The sequence below is a fragment of the Cynocephalus volans genome, chromosome 4, assembly GCF_027409185.1.
Source record: "Cynocephalus volans isolate mCynVol1 chromosome 4, mCynVol1.pri, whole genome shotgun sequence".
Classification (NCBI taxonomy): Eukaryota; Metazoa; Chordata; class Mammalia; order Dermoptera; family Cynocephalidae; genus Cynocephalus; species Cynocephalus volans.
The window spans coordinates 130,582,281-130,596,916 of NC_084463.1; the positions used below are offsets into that span (position 1 = coordinate 130,582,281).

At 31.2% G+C, this 14,636-nt stretch overlaps 1 protein-coding gene across 5 annotated transcripts in view; it reads left to right on the forward strand.

Moving 5' to 3' along the window:
- Positions 1–14,636, forward strand: part of ELP4 (elongator acetyltransferase complex subunit 4) — a 263,052-nt gene that overhangs the window by 122,050 nt on the left and 126,366 nt on the right. For all 5 annotated transcript variants that reach the window (XM_063093887.1, XM_063093888.1, XM_063093889.1 and 2 more), the window contains exon 8: positions 12,045–12,153. In XM_063093887.1, the coding sequence (XP_062949957.1) occupies positions 12,045–12,153 (109 nt within the window). The remainder of the gene's footprint in view (positions 1–12,044; positions 12,154–14,636) is intronic.

The window sequence follows — 14,636 nt, forward strand, 5'->3', positions numbered from 1 at the left end:
ATTCACAGAGTCTTCTCATAGGTTAGTCCTGAGATGGAACAGGAAACATAGATGAAGTCAGATGGCCTTCCAGATCTTAGTAGCATCACCATGTTGTGACAAGACTCCTTTAACATCATATATCAGTTTCCTTTCCACTATGACCGGTGCCATCTCTGGAGACTGTAACTCAGGGTTTAATTGGTGATTGAGTCACTAAGTTTAATTTAGCTTTTTTTTTCCCCTTGGTACCTGACCAGTATTGGTATCCAAACCCATGACCTTGGTGTTACAACAGTGCTCTAAGCAACTGAGCTAACTGGCCAACCCTAATTTAGCTTATTTATTCATTCAACAAATATTGCAGGCACTGTTCTAGGCACCTGTGAGGATATGGTAGTAAACAAGACAATGTTCCTATTCCCAGGAGCTTTTTCAGCAATGTAAAGATAAGATGGAACAGAAAAATAATGTGTGTAAGTATTTGGACATTTAAGCTTGGGAGTTGATAATAAAGTGGTTCTGACAGTAAATAGAAATGTAGTATAATATCCTTGGAAATTTTGTCATATAATTAAACATCTATAGATAACAGAATTTTAGTACCTTTATTTGAATACATTATATAAAATAACACTAGATTAAAAGTACATAAAATACCTTTCTCTCTTAGATTAGTAAACCAGCCAATCAGTGTTCTTAGTTTAGTTATTAGCATTCTGTCAGACTTATACAGTAATGATTAGTTACCCTTTATTATACTTTTGGCATGCTTCCCATGTTTAATTTCATTGTAGGGAATGAACACATAGTTAAGGAAATTGCAAAGAAGGGAAAAAGTTAAAATAGGGAAAACAATGACACAGGTTCAAAACTGATTTTAACTTCTTGTTATAATATGACTTTTGCAAGTAGAGTGAACAAGAATTATTTTTAAATTTGCATTTGAAGTATTTTGTCCCAGCCTCACAACTTTGAACATGAAATCTTTAAGTTCCTTTGAGTTAAAGTTTATTTTTATAACAGCACAGGAAAAAATGATAAGCATTCTTGGAAACAAATGTATAAAGATAAATTCTACATATCTGTTAAGAAAACACTAAAATTATTCAGCAAATATATTATGAATGTTTTAAAATATACATATAGTCTTAAACAATTTTCCCTGAGCATAAGTATTATTATGTAATAAGTATTATTACTCATATCGTGTCTTGCAAGAATATAGTTTTAGTACCTGCCCAAAGACATTGTACTAAATGTATGTGAAAATGGCTAAGTTAAATACAGACTTTGTTACATGCTGAACTATGGAGTAAAGTGTCATTAGAAGGAGCAGAACTACGGACGGCTCCCCTATATTCCAGCATTACTCAGTTCCCAGATCCCTGCTGTGTAGTTGTTCTACTCGCCAAGAAGCCTGTTAAAGAGCCCCCAAGAGCATGTGTACAGCCCTCCATGTTAATAGTTAATTGGTGAGGATGGCAAGATGAGAGGACAGCCGAACATGTGGTCTCTCAGACTCAAGCAGTAGACAGACCTTTAGTTATAATAACAGCAGCTGCTCACATTCTCACAACTCAACTGTTCAAAACTCTGTTGTCGAGTGAAGGTTGTTGTAGGTTGAAAAAAGAAGAAGAAAGGTTACATCTAGAAAAATAACTAAAACCCTATCTTTAAACTGTTCCTACATATTATTTTAATTATATTATTTCAACTTTTAAAAACTTAAGTATAAATTTCCATATTCAAAGTTGTTATATTTTAGCTACATTGAACATTCCGCTGCTTTTTTCCCACCTACTGTTAGAAACAGAAATGTTTTTGCCCCTTTGAAACTTTTTAATTAGTTTTTTTGCAAAATGATCACTTTAAAGCAGTGGTAATAGGATACTGCTCGATTTCCATATCTAGCAAGATATAAAACTGTAATTTTGGAGAGTCTGTAAATGGGAACTGGTTTACTACTAGTGAAATTTGTCATCTACCTCCACATTATGCTTTTAAGTTAATTTTATTTTCAATTTCTGGTGACAGTCGTGTGCTTGAGAAAATAATGACCAATAATACTTATTCTTTTTGGAAATAAAAACTTAGTCTATGCCTTATTATGATTTTATTAGCGAGGTGAAAGGAAAATAAGTTTTCCCCACTTTATGCATTTTTTTTACACAGGCTATGACAGGTTGTACCTGATTTGTATTTTTTATTGATTAAAAGCACTTTTACCTGAAACTGTCAGGAAATAAACATTGAAACACTTAGAACTGTAATTAAAATAGAGAAGGTTATTTTTCTATACCTTTCTCACAGATTTCCTTTCAAAAAAAAATTTACTATTTATTATTGCTAATCTTTATTCAAGCTGTCATGATCTTCACTTTTAAGGAATTTTTAAATATAAACAATACGTAAATTTGTCCTTAACTATAAAAATTCTGGAATGAAAACTTCTTTGACATTATTGATGATAAAATATGAAATAATATTTTTCATTCTAGAGTAATTCTGTTGCCAGCATTTAATATATTTGCTTACAGAAAATTAGTTGGTAAACTATTTAAACCTTCTTCTATTCAGAACAGATTTCAGATTTGAAACTAGCTGATAGCATATTTTTATTTACCATCATTGGCACTCCAACGATTAATAGCCTCATTCAGTATTTATTCATATACACACTGTTTTACAATAATTTGATCCGTAGATTTTTTTTTTCCTCCAGCAGTCTCATTGAAGAAAACTATTACCAACATTAGTTAGCTTATACCAAGGTAAATTTATTTTCTGATGAAAAGCAGGAAGGAAAGGGCTTGTTATATGTCTCTTAAAAATTGAATGAGGTCCTATTTATTATGTTATTTTAATTCATGTGTTTTAAAATTAATCTTCTACGGTATTAATATATTAGAGCTTTGAACCCACTGAAGTGAATGATATGGAGTTTCTGTGTAAAGAAATTCAGAACAAACCTTTTCACCTCCATAAACTTTTGTGTTCATGATGACTATTTTAGCAGCTACACTCTAAGTCAAGCAATGGATTGCTCTAGAACTAACCACTAATATGGGATTATGAAACATGGACTCCAATGGCCTTGTGAATTTCTCTCAATGTGAAATCTTTTATTCTTAAAACAAAAACTAAGAATAATTGCATGGCAAAGAAACAATAGACGTTTGTGAGTTTTCAACTATAAAATTTGTGGAAATACTTTTTATGTAATCATTGATATGAGCATCATTAGAGGAAAGCACACCACCACCTTCTGTCATATAAATTAATCTATTCTAAATGGTCTTTTTAAATGTACTTTATTAAGGAGAATATTTAAGAATGAAAATTACTTATTGATCATAGATCTTATTACTAAAAGATAAAGCCAGATATTCTGCATATCATTTTTTCATCAGTTCTTTCCTTAATCAAGACATTCTCAACTGAGAAAATGCCTTTAATTTTTCTACATCTTCTTAACCACTCTGAAATTGATTTTAGGAAATTGACATATTTAAAAAGAAGCAATTTTTTAATATGAACTGAGTCATATTAAACCTATTTTAATTTCACAAAATACTTGTCAAATTCCAGTAACTTCATATAAGTCTAGTGAGTTGTAAACAGAGTCTGTTTTTCTTTAAAATAACAAAGGCTCGAGACTTACAAATTATTAGAGGTACATATTATTTTCTTCTGTTTTAGACTATACATGCTGGTATCTGTTTAATTTTTTCAATCAAATCATAGCTTGTTTGTATATGTAATTTACTTTCTTGGTCAAGGATGATTGCAACTTTTTTACCAATTAAACTCCAAATTATCTATAAATTTTTGTCCATGTAGAGCATTAGTAGCAATATATGTATCATTTTGTCTTGTATAAATATGCATTTTAAATAAGAGCAGGATATATTTTAAATTGTCAATAAGATTCATATGCATCTTTAAAAGAAAAAATATGATTTAGAAACCTTTTATTATACTTGATTTAACCAACTAAATATTTAATAAGCCATAAGAATAATAGCATATTTAATAAACCATAAAAAAATAATAATTTTCGTTTTAAATTTTTTTGCTTTCTCTAAAAAAACTTTTTTGATATTATAGTTCATATTGTGATTCATTCTGTAGTTACTGTAGTGTTAATAGTTATTAGCTAATGGGTTATTTAGGGCCAAATTTTTCAAATGTATCAATGATATAAATTGTGAAATGTCTCATCACAGTATGGAGATTGTCATCTGTTTAGACATATGGAATCTTTGGCTGCTGGACTGTGTAGTCTTTATAATGCCCAGTGTCCAGACATGGACACAACTGTTCTGGGAGCAGAAGAGGGGAGGGGACCTGTGTGTTTAGTTTATTTGAACGTGGTAGAATGAAAGGAAAAGGATCTTTTACATTGTTTTAATTATAGATTTTCTTCTACATCACTTTTTGTGTACAGAAAAGAAGTTTTTATTTAATTTTACATTTATTTTACAATAAAATTTTAAGCTTTTCATCTTTGGTGTTACAAGCTTTCTGAAAAATACCCATAAAAATGTGAGTTTCAAATTATTCCTGTTTATATACATGGATGCATACCTTCCCTTAGAGAAAGATTACTGTCTTCGAAAAAGGATTATATTTATTTCTTAATGTTGAGATAAAACATGCTTGTAACTAATTATAATTTAAAGTTGCTTAAGTATCAGGTCAGATATTATATTTCAATGTTATGTTTTAGCCCTTTGCTATTAATTACATTACTATTACTGTATAAAGAGTTCTTGTTTCTTTAATAATGCGTTTGCACCCTATGTAGTAAATCTTTAATGTTGGGGAGGATGAGGGGAGAGATTAAATTAGCCTTGTAACCTCTTTCTCTTCCAGGCTGATGATGGAAAATAAAAGCTCTTAGCCACAAAATGTAACACTTAGAATTAATATTTAATTAGACTAGCAAATTGTACACTGTGGCTGAAAGCTTCCAAAGAGTTGTTAGTGCCACAATTGACCTACAGGTTTAATAATAACTCACTTCTAGAAGCAAGTGCCAGTTCAGCATAGTAGAGCCACTGTAAGAAAGTCCTGAGAGATTAAAATCAGCAAACCAAATGGCAGGCAAGGATTCCTGGGATGGAGCCTTCTGGAAAGCTGGGAGCTGGAATAGCTTTTAAGCCAGGATTCAGATGAGAACAGTGGGTGAAAAAGCTGATCCCTCCTGTTCTGGGAGCTTCTGGTTGTAGGCCAAAATCTTAGAACAGATTTTTACTAAATGTTTTTGCTGCAGCCATTAACTTACATTGAAAATCAAATATTCAATAATTTTTCTGTAAAATTTAGCAAATTTTTTGTGTAAACATTCGTTCTTAATTTCTTAACATATTAGTACATAATATCTGTAAACTCAGATCATTAGATTATCAGATAGGTTTGGCGCTGTACATCTATGCTGTTTTGCTGTGACATGCTGTTTCCTTGTTCCCTGTATAGTTGATTTATATGGTTCATTTCTATATTATTTCATTACGGGGCATTATGCAGAGCCTGAGAGATTGTGAAGTCTGTTGCCCAATAATTTTTTTTTTCTTCAAGAAAGTGTGTATACCAAAAAAAACATTCAAAGGAATTCTTAATTTTTAAAGACCTTGTATTATAAAAGCAATGCTATATTTGCATATGCTTATGATGCAAGTAAATTACAAGATAAATAATTAGACCTCCTGGTGAAACATTGGATTCCTGTATCTCTGACAGTTTAGTCTGGTGAAAGTAGGATACCGTGAGTTTGAAAATGTGCAAACATAAAAACAGCCAACTGAAAGGGGGACACCTTACATAATTTATTAGTTATATCTTAAATAATTAAAGAAAAGCTATCCATTAGTTAAAAATTCAAGCAGGTGAGGGCCTTGCCAGCAGAGGGAGTAGTCCTGTCTTCCGTCAGGTTCCCATCATTTTCCCACCTGCCTCAGCCTTTTTCCCAGCCAGTCTCCCATCTGGACCTGGCTCTGTCAGCCTGTTTCTGATGACAGGCTATAATTTTATACTCAATATGGGATTATTCTAAGCTGATTTTAAACTTTAGTATCTTTAACCTGCCACTGCATCACAATAATCAGCTGGATGCTCTGTTTAGTATTTGGATATTAGTGATTGTTTTTCCAGGCAGGTTGTGAGTTTTTGGGGCATCGATGAATTGCATTTTAAAGGTTTCAAGTATAAAGCAGTAAGAAGAAATTTCTTATTTAGGAAGTTACCCTTAAAATATCTTTAAGGACAGAATATACACGAATTTCTCTGTGGATAATTTCCATAATATGAAACTAAATGAGGTATAGTTATGAAAAATGTGTAAAATTAATTTTGAGTATTATACCATTATTCTGTCTGCCTCATTCATTACAGTATGTTGTTCATCCCATTTCTAAGAGTTTCAGAATATGTAAGACTTTTTAGAAATGTTTAATAAAATAACCTACTGAAAAAGAAGCAAAACATAAATATATAGACAGATGTCTGCAAAATATGTAGTATTTGAGGCCATTATAAATGTAAGCAATATTTGTGAAAATAAAATGATGTGTTCTAAGAAAAAAAAATCATGTGTGTTCTTAAAAAAAAGAGCCTCAGTTATAAAGAACCAACATTTTCATACCAAAATTTAGCATACCAAGTGTTTGATCAGATAGAAAGCAAAAAAAGCTCCATTGCTTATTCATAATAAAATGTGACAATTTAGCAAGTTCTTTCATCACTGGGGTTGAGTATATTTGCCATTAGCTCCTTTCTGAATATATTTTAAGTTTCAGGGGAAAAGAAACAAAATATGTTTGTTTTATGATTTTCTTACATGAATGTCAGTATATGATGCTACCAAGAGAGTGTGTTACATTTAGAATTTTTTAATTTACAAAAGCTCCTCTATCTTCTAAAATTAACTGTGACTTTGAATAAAGTTCAGTGTTAAATCTGGAAAGATTTAATCAAACACTTTCATAATTTATTTCAAATATACATTAGTGTACTTTTATCTGATAAAATGATATTCTTTATTAAATTCAAAATAATTTTGAGCGCAATTATTTCCCCACTATCACATTTTTAAAATCTAATTCACAAAAGTAAGTGACAACTCTGGGGAAGGTAGGGCAAGTTTGTAAAAAGTTATAAATAGTATAAATAATTTTATTATTTCATAGTCTTGATTTCTATGAAATTTAAGCATGGAAAAACAAATGCCTCATTAAAATCCCTAGGTTTATCCTTTGATTCAAGTTAATTTTTGGATTACATGACAAAGAAATGTCATAAATTCTAACATGTCATGTTTCTATGGGTATCATTTTTCAGAAAGTGTTATAAATTGAGCTGTTGAGCATTCCATACTTGCATTTCTCATGAAGATTCCCACCTGTCCCCCTCCCCCATGTGCATTATATCATGTACTAAGGTCAAACATAAAGTAACTTAAATATTTCTTTAATTCTTCAACATTAACTAATCATAGTGCTTCCACGCTGTTGTAGTCCCAAATCCGTTATTTGTGCCATACTCAAATGGGAGCTCTTCCTTTCATTTTGTGCCTACTATCTTTCTTAAATAGCATAAATTGAGTAACCCAAGAACTTATTCCTACTTGAGGCATTGCATAAATGCTTTATATCAATTGGTTTGTTCCTTTGATAATTAAGTTATTGGTTAATTACTTCTTAATCCTTTTTCCTGGAAATATATATTGTATTGGTACAAATTGCATCTTTTATGTTATTGAGATAATTAGTCTAAGAAAATTAGGAAATATTCAGGGTTTGAGGTATTCTGATTGTTACTTGGTAACTCTAAATAGGTATCTGAACTATTTTTATTAGAAAATTGTGGGAGCTTTATATGGCAGTAGTTGAGTTTTTATCTCTTGACAAAATTTATATAGTTTGGGTTTTATACACTTTAAATTGAAAGAGAACATTAAAGTAATCTCCCTTAATTTAAAATTGATTTAATAGATTTGGCGTATCCTAATAAAAAAAAATGTGTTGTCATTCTATAAAAGCAAGCAGGAAACACTTTACGAAGCCAAACAAGGAGCAGTCAAAACAAAAACTGAAGTTTTTTGTGAAATTAAATTTGGAATGCAAAGGTAGAAGACTGGACAATCTGATTTGTCTTGTTTATTTGCAACAACATTTAATAATTTGACATATTTTACTTTTAGGGGAGTGGAAGGGGCAGCTGGTCAGTAGGGGATCCGAACCCTTGACCTTGATGTTATAACACCATGCTCTTACCAACTGAGCTAACTGGCCAGCCCTTTAAATTTAAATAATTAAGGAATTGCACTGCAACAGAAAGTTTTAAGAGCCTTTTACGTAATTTGGTACAACGCTATTTGAGACTGCTAGCAAACTCTTAAAACTCCTGGACACTGGCTCTCTTCTCTTCTGGCTTCCCTCCTACTCATGTCTTGGCTACTATCCAGATCTGACAACTTTCACCCAGGAGCAAAGGGAGATTTGTCTAGTATAAGAAGGATTTTTGAGCCATCCTTGATTTTCATATCCAGATGGGCAAGAAGGAGGGGTGGCAATATCATTGTACATACTTGGGCAATGTATGTGCCACACATACACTATAACCCTTAATTTACTCATACTAGTGAATTCTGAATATCCTTACTCAAATCTTCCTATTGAAAGCTATAATGTAACAACTTCAAAATTAACACAAAAATTATTTTCAAATTTATGTCTAAGTAATTAATGCACAAATACCTTTACTTCCCCATTTCCAATTATATACTAAAGACCAAAGAGGTTTTGCATCTTGGCTATCAACAACATAGAAACGGAATCTGTTAGGATGAGAATGTGGAAGTTCCAGTTTCAAGGCCTCTGCTCAGATCATTATGCTAAAGCTTTCTGAACAATGCTGTTGTTCGTGACAATTTATTATTTATAGTGTATTTCTGCTACAGTAAATTGTGATTATTATGCTTTTAAGGGTTTTTTTTTTAAGCTGTTAATTTTAGATTCTTTTAAATAAATCCATCTACCTTTATCTAAAAGACCATTTAGTATTAATATTATAATTTGAAAGACCTTTTGACAAGAATGATTTTTAAGGTAAGATTATATAAATAGACAATAATATTCCTTATGTATCTTGGAGGTACAGAAGTTACTTTTTTAACTTTTTAAAAAATATGTACGTTTACATGCCCAAATATCTTTTATACTCCTACAAATAACTATAAGATTGAATTAATTTATAATAAAAATAAAGGTTATCTTGGTCTGAAATGTTTATGTTATTCTTATATAATTTCCATTGCTCGTTTTTCTACAGATGTTTTTCAGATATCTGTACAACTTTCACAATTAATCAGGTTTGCCACATTATATAAACTATTTTGCCAAATAGCTGTGCAGAAAGCAGTAAGGTCATATTAAATATAACTTATTTTATTGTAACAGTATGATTAAAAGTTTATTCTTCTAATATTTCATGAAAGCTTTTAAAATAGAATGTAGTTTACAGTTAATAACTATGATGTAAACCTATGGAACATAAAAATATGATAAATGAAATATATGAATGAGTTTCGGAGAAATCTTGAAATTCAGGCTGTACATACTTTTATATCGTGAATTCATTAGTTTTCTTCTTCAGTGTAGATAATTGTTTTTTTTTATGTCCCACAAACTACCTTAAAAAGATCTATGAAGTTGACAAATATTATAGGCCATTTAATGGTTTATTAGTAAATTTTAAGCTTAAATTAAGGAAGGAAACCCTCTTTGAAATAAACAAATGTCAAGTTGACCGTTTAAATACATAGCACCTTGTTTATATACTAACAGAATTGAAATTTATACCATCTTTAAACCTTACAACTTCTATAATTCATATTGAGAAAGCCCTAGTTGATATCACTGAAATCTTGTATAGTTGAGTTCTAACAAAAATTGACTTTTATTTTTAGCTTCAGATTTTTAGATACAAAGCCTTAGTCTTTTATTTATAGATAAAAGGAAATCTGACCTTTTTGATTAAGAAATATTGTCAGTAGCCTTTAAAAGTGCTTGTTCATCTGAGAGTCCATGACAGGAGTACTCTTCCCAGTTGAGTTTATCCTAAAAATGAAAAGATGAGAGCCTGCTGGTTGTTATCCAAGATTTTTCTTAATGGACGAATCACATGGTTATTCTTCATCTCCCACTTGTTCTCACCCTTTACTACCAACCCAGCCACACCCCACCCCCACAACAATATTGTTCATTACTCAGCACAATGAATCATTTTCAAGTTGACTCATTGTGAACTGTCTCCCAGCTGTTGGAATGTCTGGCAGACATTTTTGTTTGGGTGAAGAATAACTGGCTGAAACCCAACCTGGATGAGTTTGATATAATGGTCTTTGGCTAAAGAAATATTGCGAGGAACATGTTTATGGCCTCTGAAGCCCCTGTTATTCCTGGAGTTGGACCATCCCCTGTGGCAGAGAACTGAAAGTAAGGAATCAATCTGGATTATTTTCTCACCAATGAATGAAAAATTGCCTTAGGAAAAATAGTCATTTCCAAATTATGTTTGTTTTTCCATACTTAGTGTGCCCTGGTGATTGAAAGTATTAAAGACAATTAAGGATAATTATTTTTACTGGTTTTTTTAAGAGCACTGATTCAAAGGCCGAAACATTTTATATAACCATATTCATTCTTATGGAGGAATTTCACATACTGCTCTAAATTTGAGTTAACCAGTCATTTCAGTAGAATGTTTGGTGACACAAGCTACTACTTATTTTATACTGAGTCAGTTAACATTGACCAGCCCTCTCTTATTTTTCATTCTTATGCAATCTTCATAATGGGACCCAAGAAACAGAGGAATACCAGTAAGCTCAGTAGTCAATCACGTTTTCAGAAAATGAAAATCTTTGTTTATTTGGCCTCTTCTTTAACAGGGAGAGTAGCATCAAACTGATAAATGTTCTTGACTGTTTTACATTTCCCATTCTTTTCTTTTAAACTGGTGGGCATTACCAATGTATAAAATGGGAGTTTCAAAATTACAAAATTTTACAAACAAAAATTTTTCAACTTATCTAGGTCTTCAGAAAAAACGTTCTAAGGTGTTATAGCACATAATTAGTTTTCTGATGTACCACCCTTTCAGGAGCTAAAAGGAATATTGAATTTCCATTAAATAAAATAATTCAAAAAAAAGTTACTGGGTATTTGATGATTATATTTTTATAGCCATGAAATTATGGGTATTTTAGAAATTTTTTCTACTTCATAACTGGACATACTATATTTGGAAACATATTAATGTATTTTAGTTTTAATCTGAAAAAATGTGACATTTCTTAAGATGTATTGTTTAGCAGTATTTCAGGTTGTGTTGGAAAATAAGGTATAGGCTACTAGTCTAAGTGCTAGTCTTCTACCATCTTTTCTTTGCTTTTATTGTTATCCCAGAGCCAAATGGCAGCATCTGGAAAGAGAAAACAGAAGACTGCAGAGCTAGCCATGTTGCAGCCTCTTAGCTAGACCCTTCCATGTTTCTAATATGTCACGGAGGACCTCAGCTGTTACAGGACTGGGACCTAGTCCCAGCTGACAGGCGACAGTGGGACCCTTGCCTTATATGTTATCCTGTACCATCTATTGGTTCTGAATCCTGGTGTCTGCCAGATTTTCCAATAGGCAAGGGGTGAAGTAATTTAAAAAATAATAGAATATGAGCATAAAGGTAGACTTGCCCCTTAAAACAATGACAGATAATCAATTTATGTTTTCTATAAAAACTAATCAATTTATGTTTTCTTCCAACTAACATTTCCCCCTCCCCTCAGCTTTTTGAATTAGAATAGCATACCTACATAAGTCAGAATTTTTCAATTAAGGGTGTATTTCCACCCAATTTTCAGCCTGTAGAAGGTTTAATTTTTAAGTTATTTCTCTGTTAATAATCTATCTTCACAACAATTTGTCATTGAGATGGCATAGTTGCACTGTATAGATGTTATATTTTTAAACATAACATGAGTGTTTTATTTCCATGTTTTGCAGAACAAAGCAGTTATTGCTCGTGTTACAAACTTGTCAGATACAGTAGTTGGTCTGGAATCATTTATTGGTTCTGAAAGAGAAACTAACCCATTATATAAGGATTATCATGGTAAGCATCACCTATATAATGAGAGGAGCATGCCCTGGCTGCTTCTAGGGTACCTGGAAGCATCCTGTCCAGTCAGAATATCTACTGTCAAGTAGCATGAATTTTATTCTTTAACGTGTCTGTTAAATGTTTTCTGTTCCTGGCCAATCTTCCATGGCAGTTTATCACCAAACTGCATCAAGGCTACAGACCATGATAATTGTTTGAATGGAGTCAAACCCAAGTACCAAGGCATGGCTCAGTCAGATGTACAATGGCACTTCAAAAATCTTTCTATGAACTTTTTGAAGTACTCTCATCCATTTTGTTGTCCCAGTGGCTTAAAGTTTACATAAAATCAGTCATACTTATTATACATGTTTGACATAAATATCATGTTAATTCTAATAATAAGAGCTTGGTATAGCAGTTTATATTTTACAAAACTTAGCTGTATGATAATAAAATACATACATTATTATATTTAAAAATTCTTAGTCAATCACGTTTTCAAAAACTGAACGTCTTTGATTAAATTTGTACTTTTCTCTGTTTACTCATTTTGTTATTAGTTTTGAGTTATGAAGAAATTTTAAAATATTGCCACCCTAGTATAAATACAGGGAAATTCATCAGACTTTTAACTTTTTTTTTTTATTGTATTTTAGTCACTTGGTTAATTTGGGGATATTTTTTTAATAAAGAACCATATTTTTTTTAACAAAGAACCATTTGAATAGTAAATGTTTAGCAGTTATGTGTATTTTAGGTCTAAGCTGAATATGTAATGTAATGAGTAGCAGATTTTTACCTATTTACTTATTCTGAGTATGTATCAATTATTGCTATTATTATTGTGGAACACTTATACTTCCATGGAAACTTATACTCTAAAGAGTGACTAGCTTATATGAAGCCTGCTACAAGACGGTGTAAAACTGTGATTATGTGAGACTGTGGCAGTTTTTTTGTTGGTTTACATACTAAAAAGGATTAAAAGTTGTAAGATACTTTATATGATAATTAGCCAGTGCTTTGAGGAGTCAGCATACAACCTTTAAAAAAATAATAAAATAGGATAAGTTAACAATCAGGTATTTTTTTCAAAGGCTAGAAATATAAGTTGTGAGCAAAAGCTACTGTAAAATAATTTGCCCCCGACCATTTACTTGCATAATTGTGCATATGGTATATGCCAAGGTTAACACTATAGATAACTCATTTAATATATATTTTCATTATGATAAGAAGAGATCTACTAAGATTTAACTATTTCTTTAGTTTATTACTATTTCCATTTTTTAAAACAATTCATTTGAATATATATATATTTACCTTAAATTATATAGAGAGTATCATTTATAGGTTTATGAGCTTATGAATGTTGTTAAAAAATTATCTTAATAATTCATTAATTTAATTAATAAGCTTGAAAATATTAGATTAATTAAAATAATTAAGATATTCAATTAAAGTAATAAATCTGAAAAATATTATTTTGATTAAAAGATTTGAAAGGTTAAAAGTCTATGATTCTTTGTGCCAAAATCTCCAAATTGATAAATTGTTCCCCACAGAGTTATGCTTGGTTCTGATGACTAGTAAACTTTCTGTTAATAAGAAGGATCTGATGATGAAATTATTCATTTATTCTTTAAGGCCTCCTGATTTAATTGTTAGCTAAACAAGCACAAGTAAGGTTAAAATGAGAAATGTGCAAATAAAAGTATAGTGTGCTTATTTCTAATAAGTATATTTTGTTAAATAGCTATGTATGAGATATTTTTAATTTATAGATAAAAGCTGTCTTCTTAGTACACCTTTTATATTTGCTTTAAGTTTAAAAAATTAAGACAGATATTTTAGTGAATTATTTTTGAAGGGCTGTTTTTAAAGTTAAGTACCTGGAGGTTTACACTTTTAAGCTAAAACTAACACATACATTACCAAGCATTCAAACATAACACACAAAACCTTGTACTAGAGAAGCAGTTCTATAAATAAGATTTATCTATTTGTTCAAATCTGGAATTTGCCTTTTCCACCCATGTTTAGGGATCAATGTCCTTCGGATGGTGATTTTTAAATATGAGCTGAGTCAGGCAGAAAGATGCACTGAAGAAACTTCCATGTCTTCATCTGTGGGAAATGACCCCTAGTTTAGTCAGAAACTACATTAGGCTGCACAAAAGCCATCCAGTGCCCTTGTCAGAAAAAATTAGCAAGTGTTTCTACTGACAAGAGGCCAAAGCTCACGGTTTACCTAGCACTGTTGCAAAGCTTATAACAGCTTCATAAAGGTCTAACATGCCATAGAAATGAGTGTCTTGGGATGGCATAGGGGTTAGTGTTTGATCCTAGAGTGTGCTCTGATATGTAATTTTCTTCAGTGGTTTGTTCAAGTTATTAATAAGGTACAAAATGAAATACTTTTCATTAGTGCTTCACTGGTTATCAGTAACCCATAAGCCTTGTTTTGCTGGCTGCTTACTGGTGCATTTAAT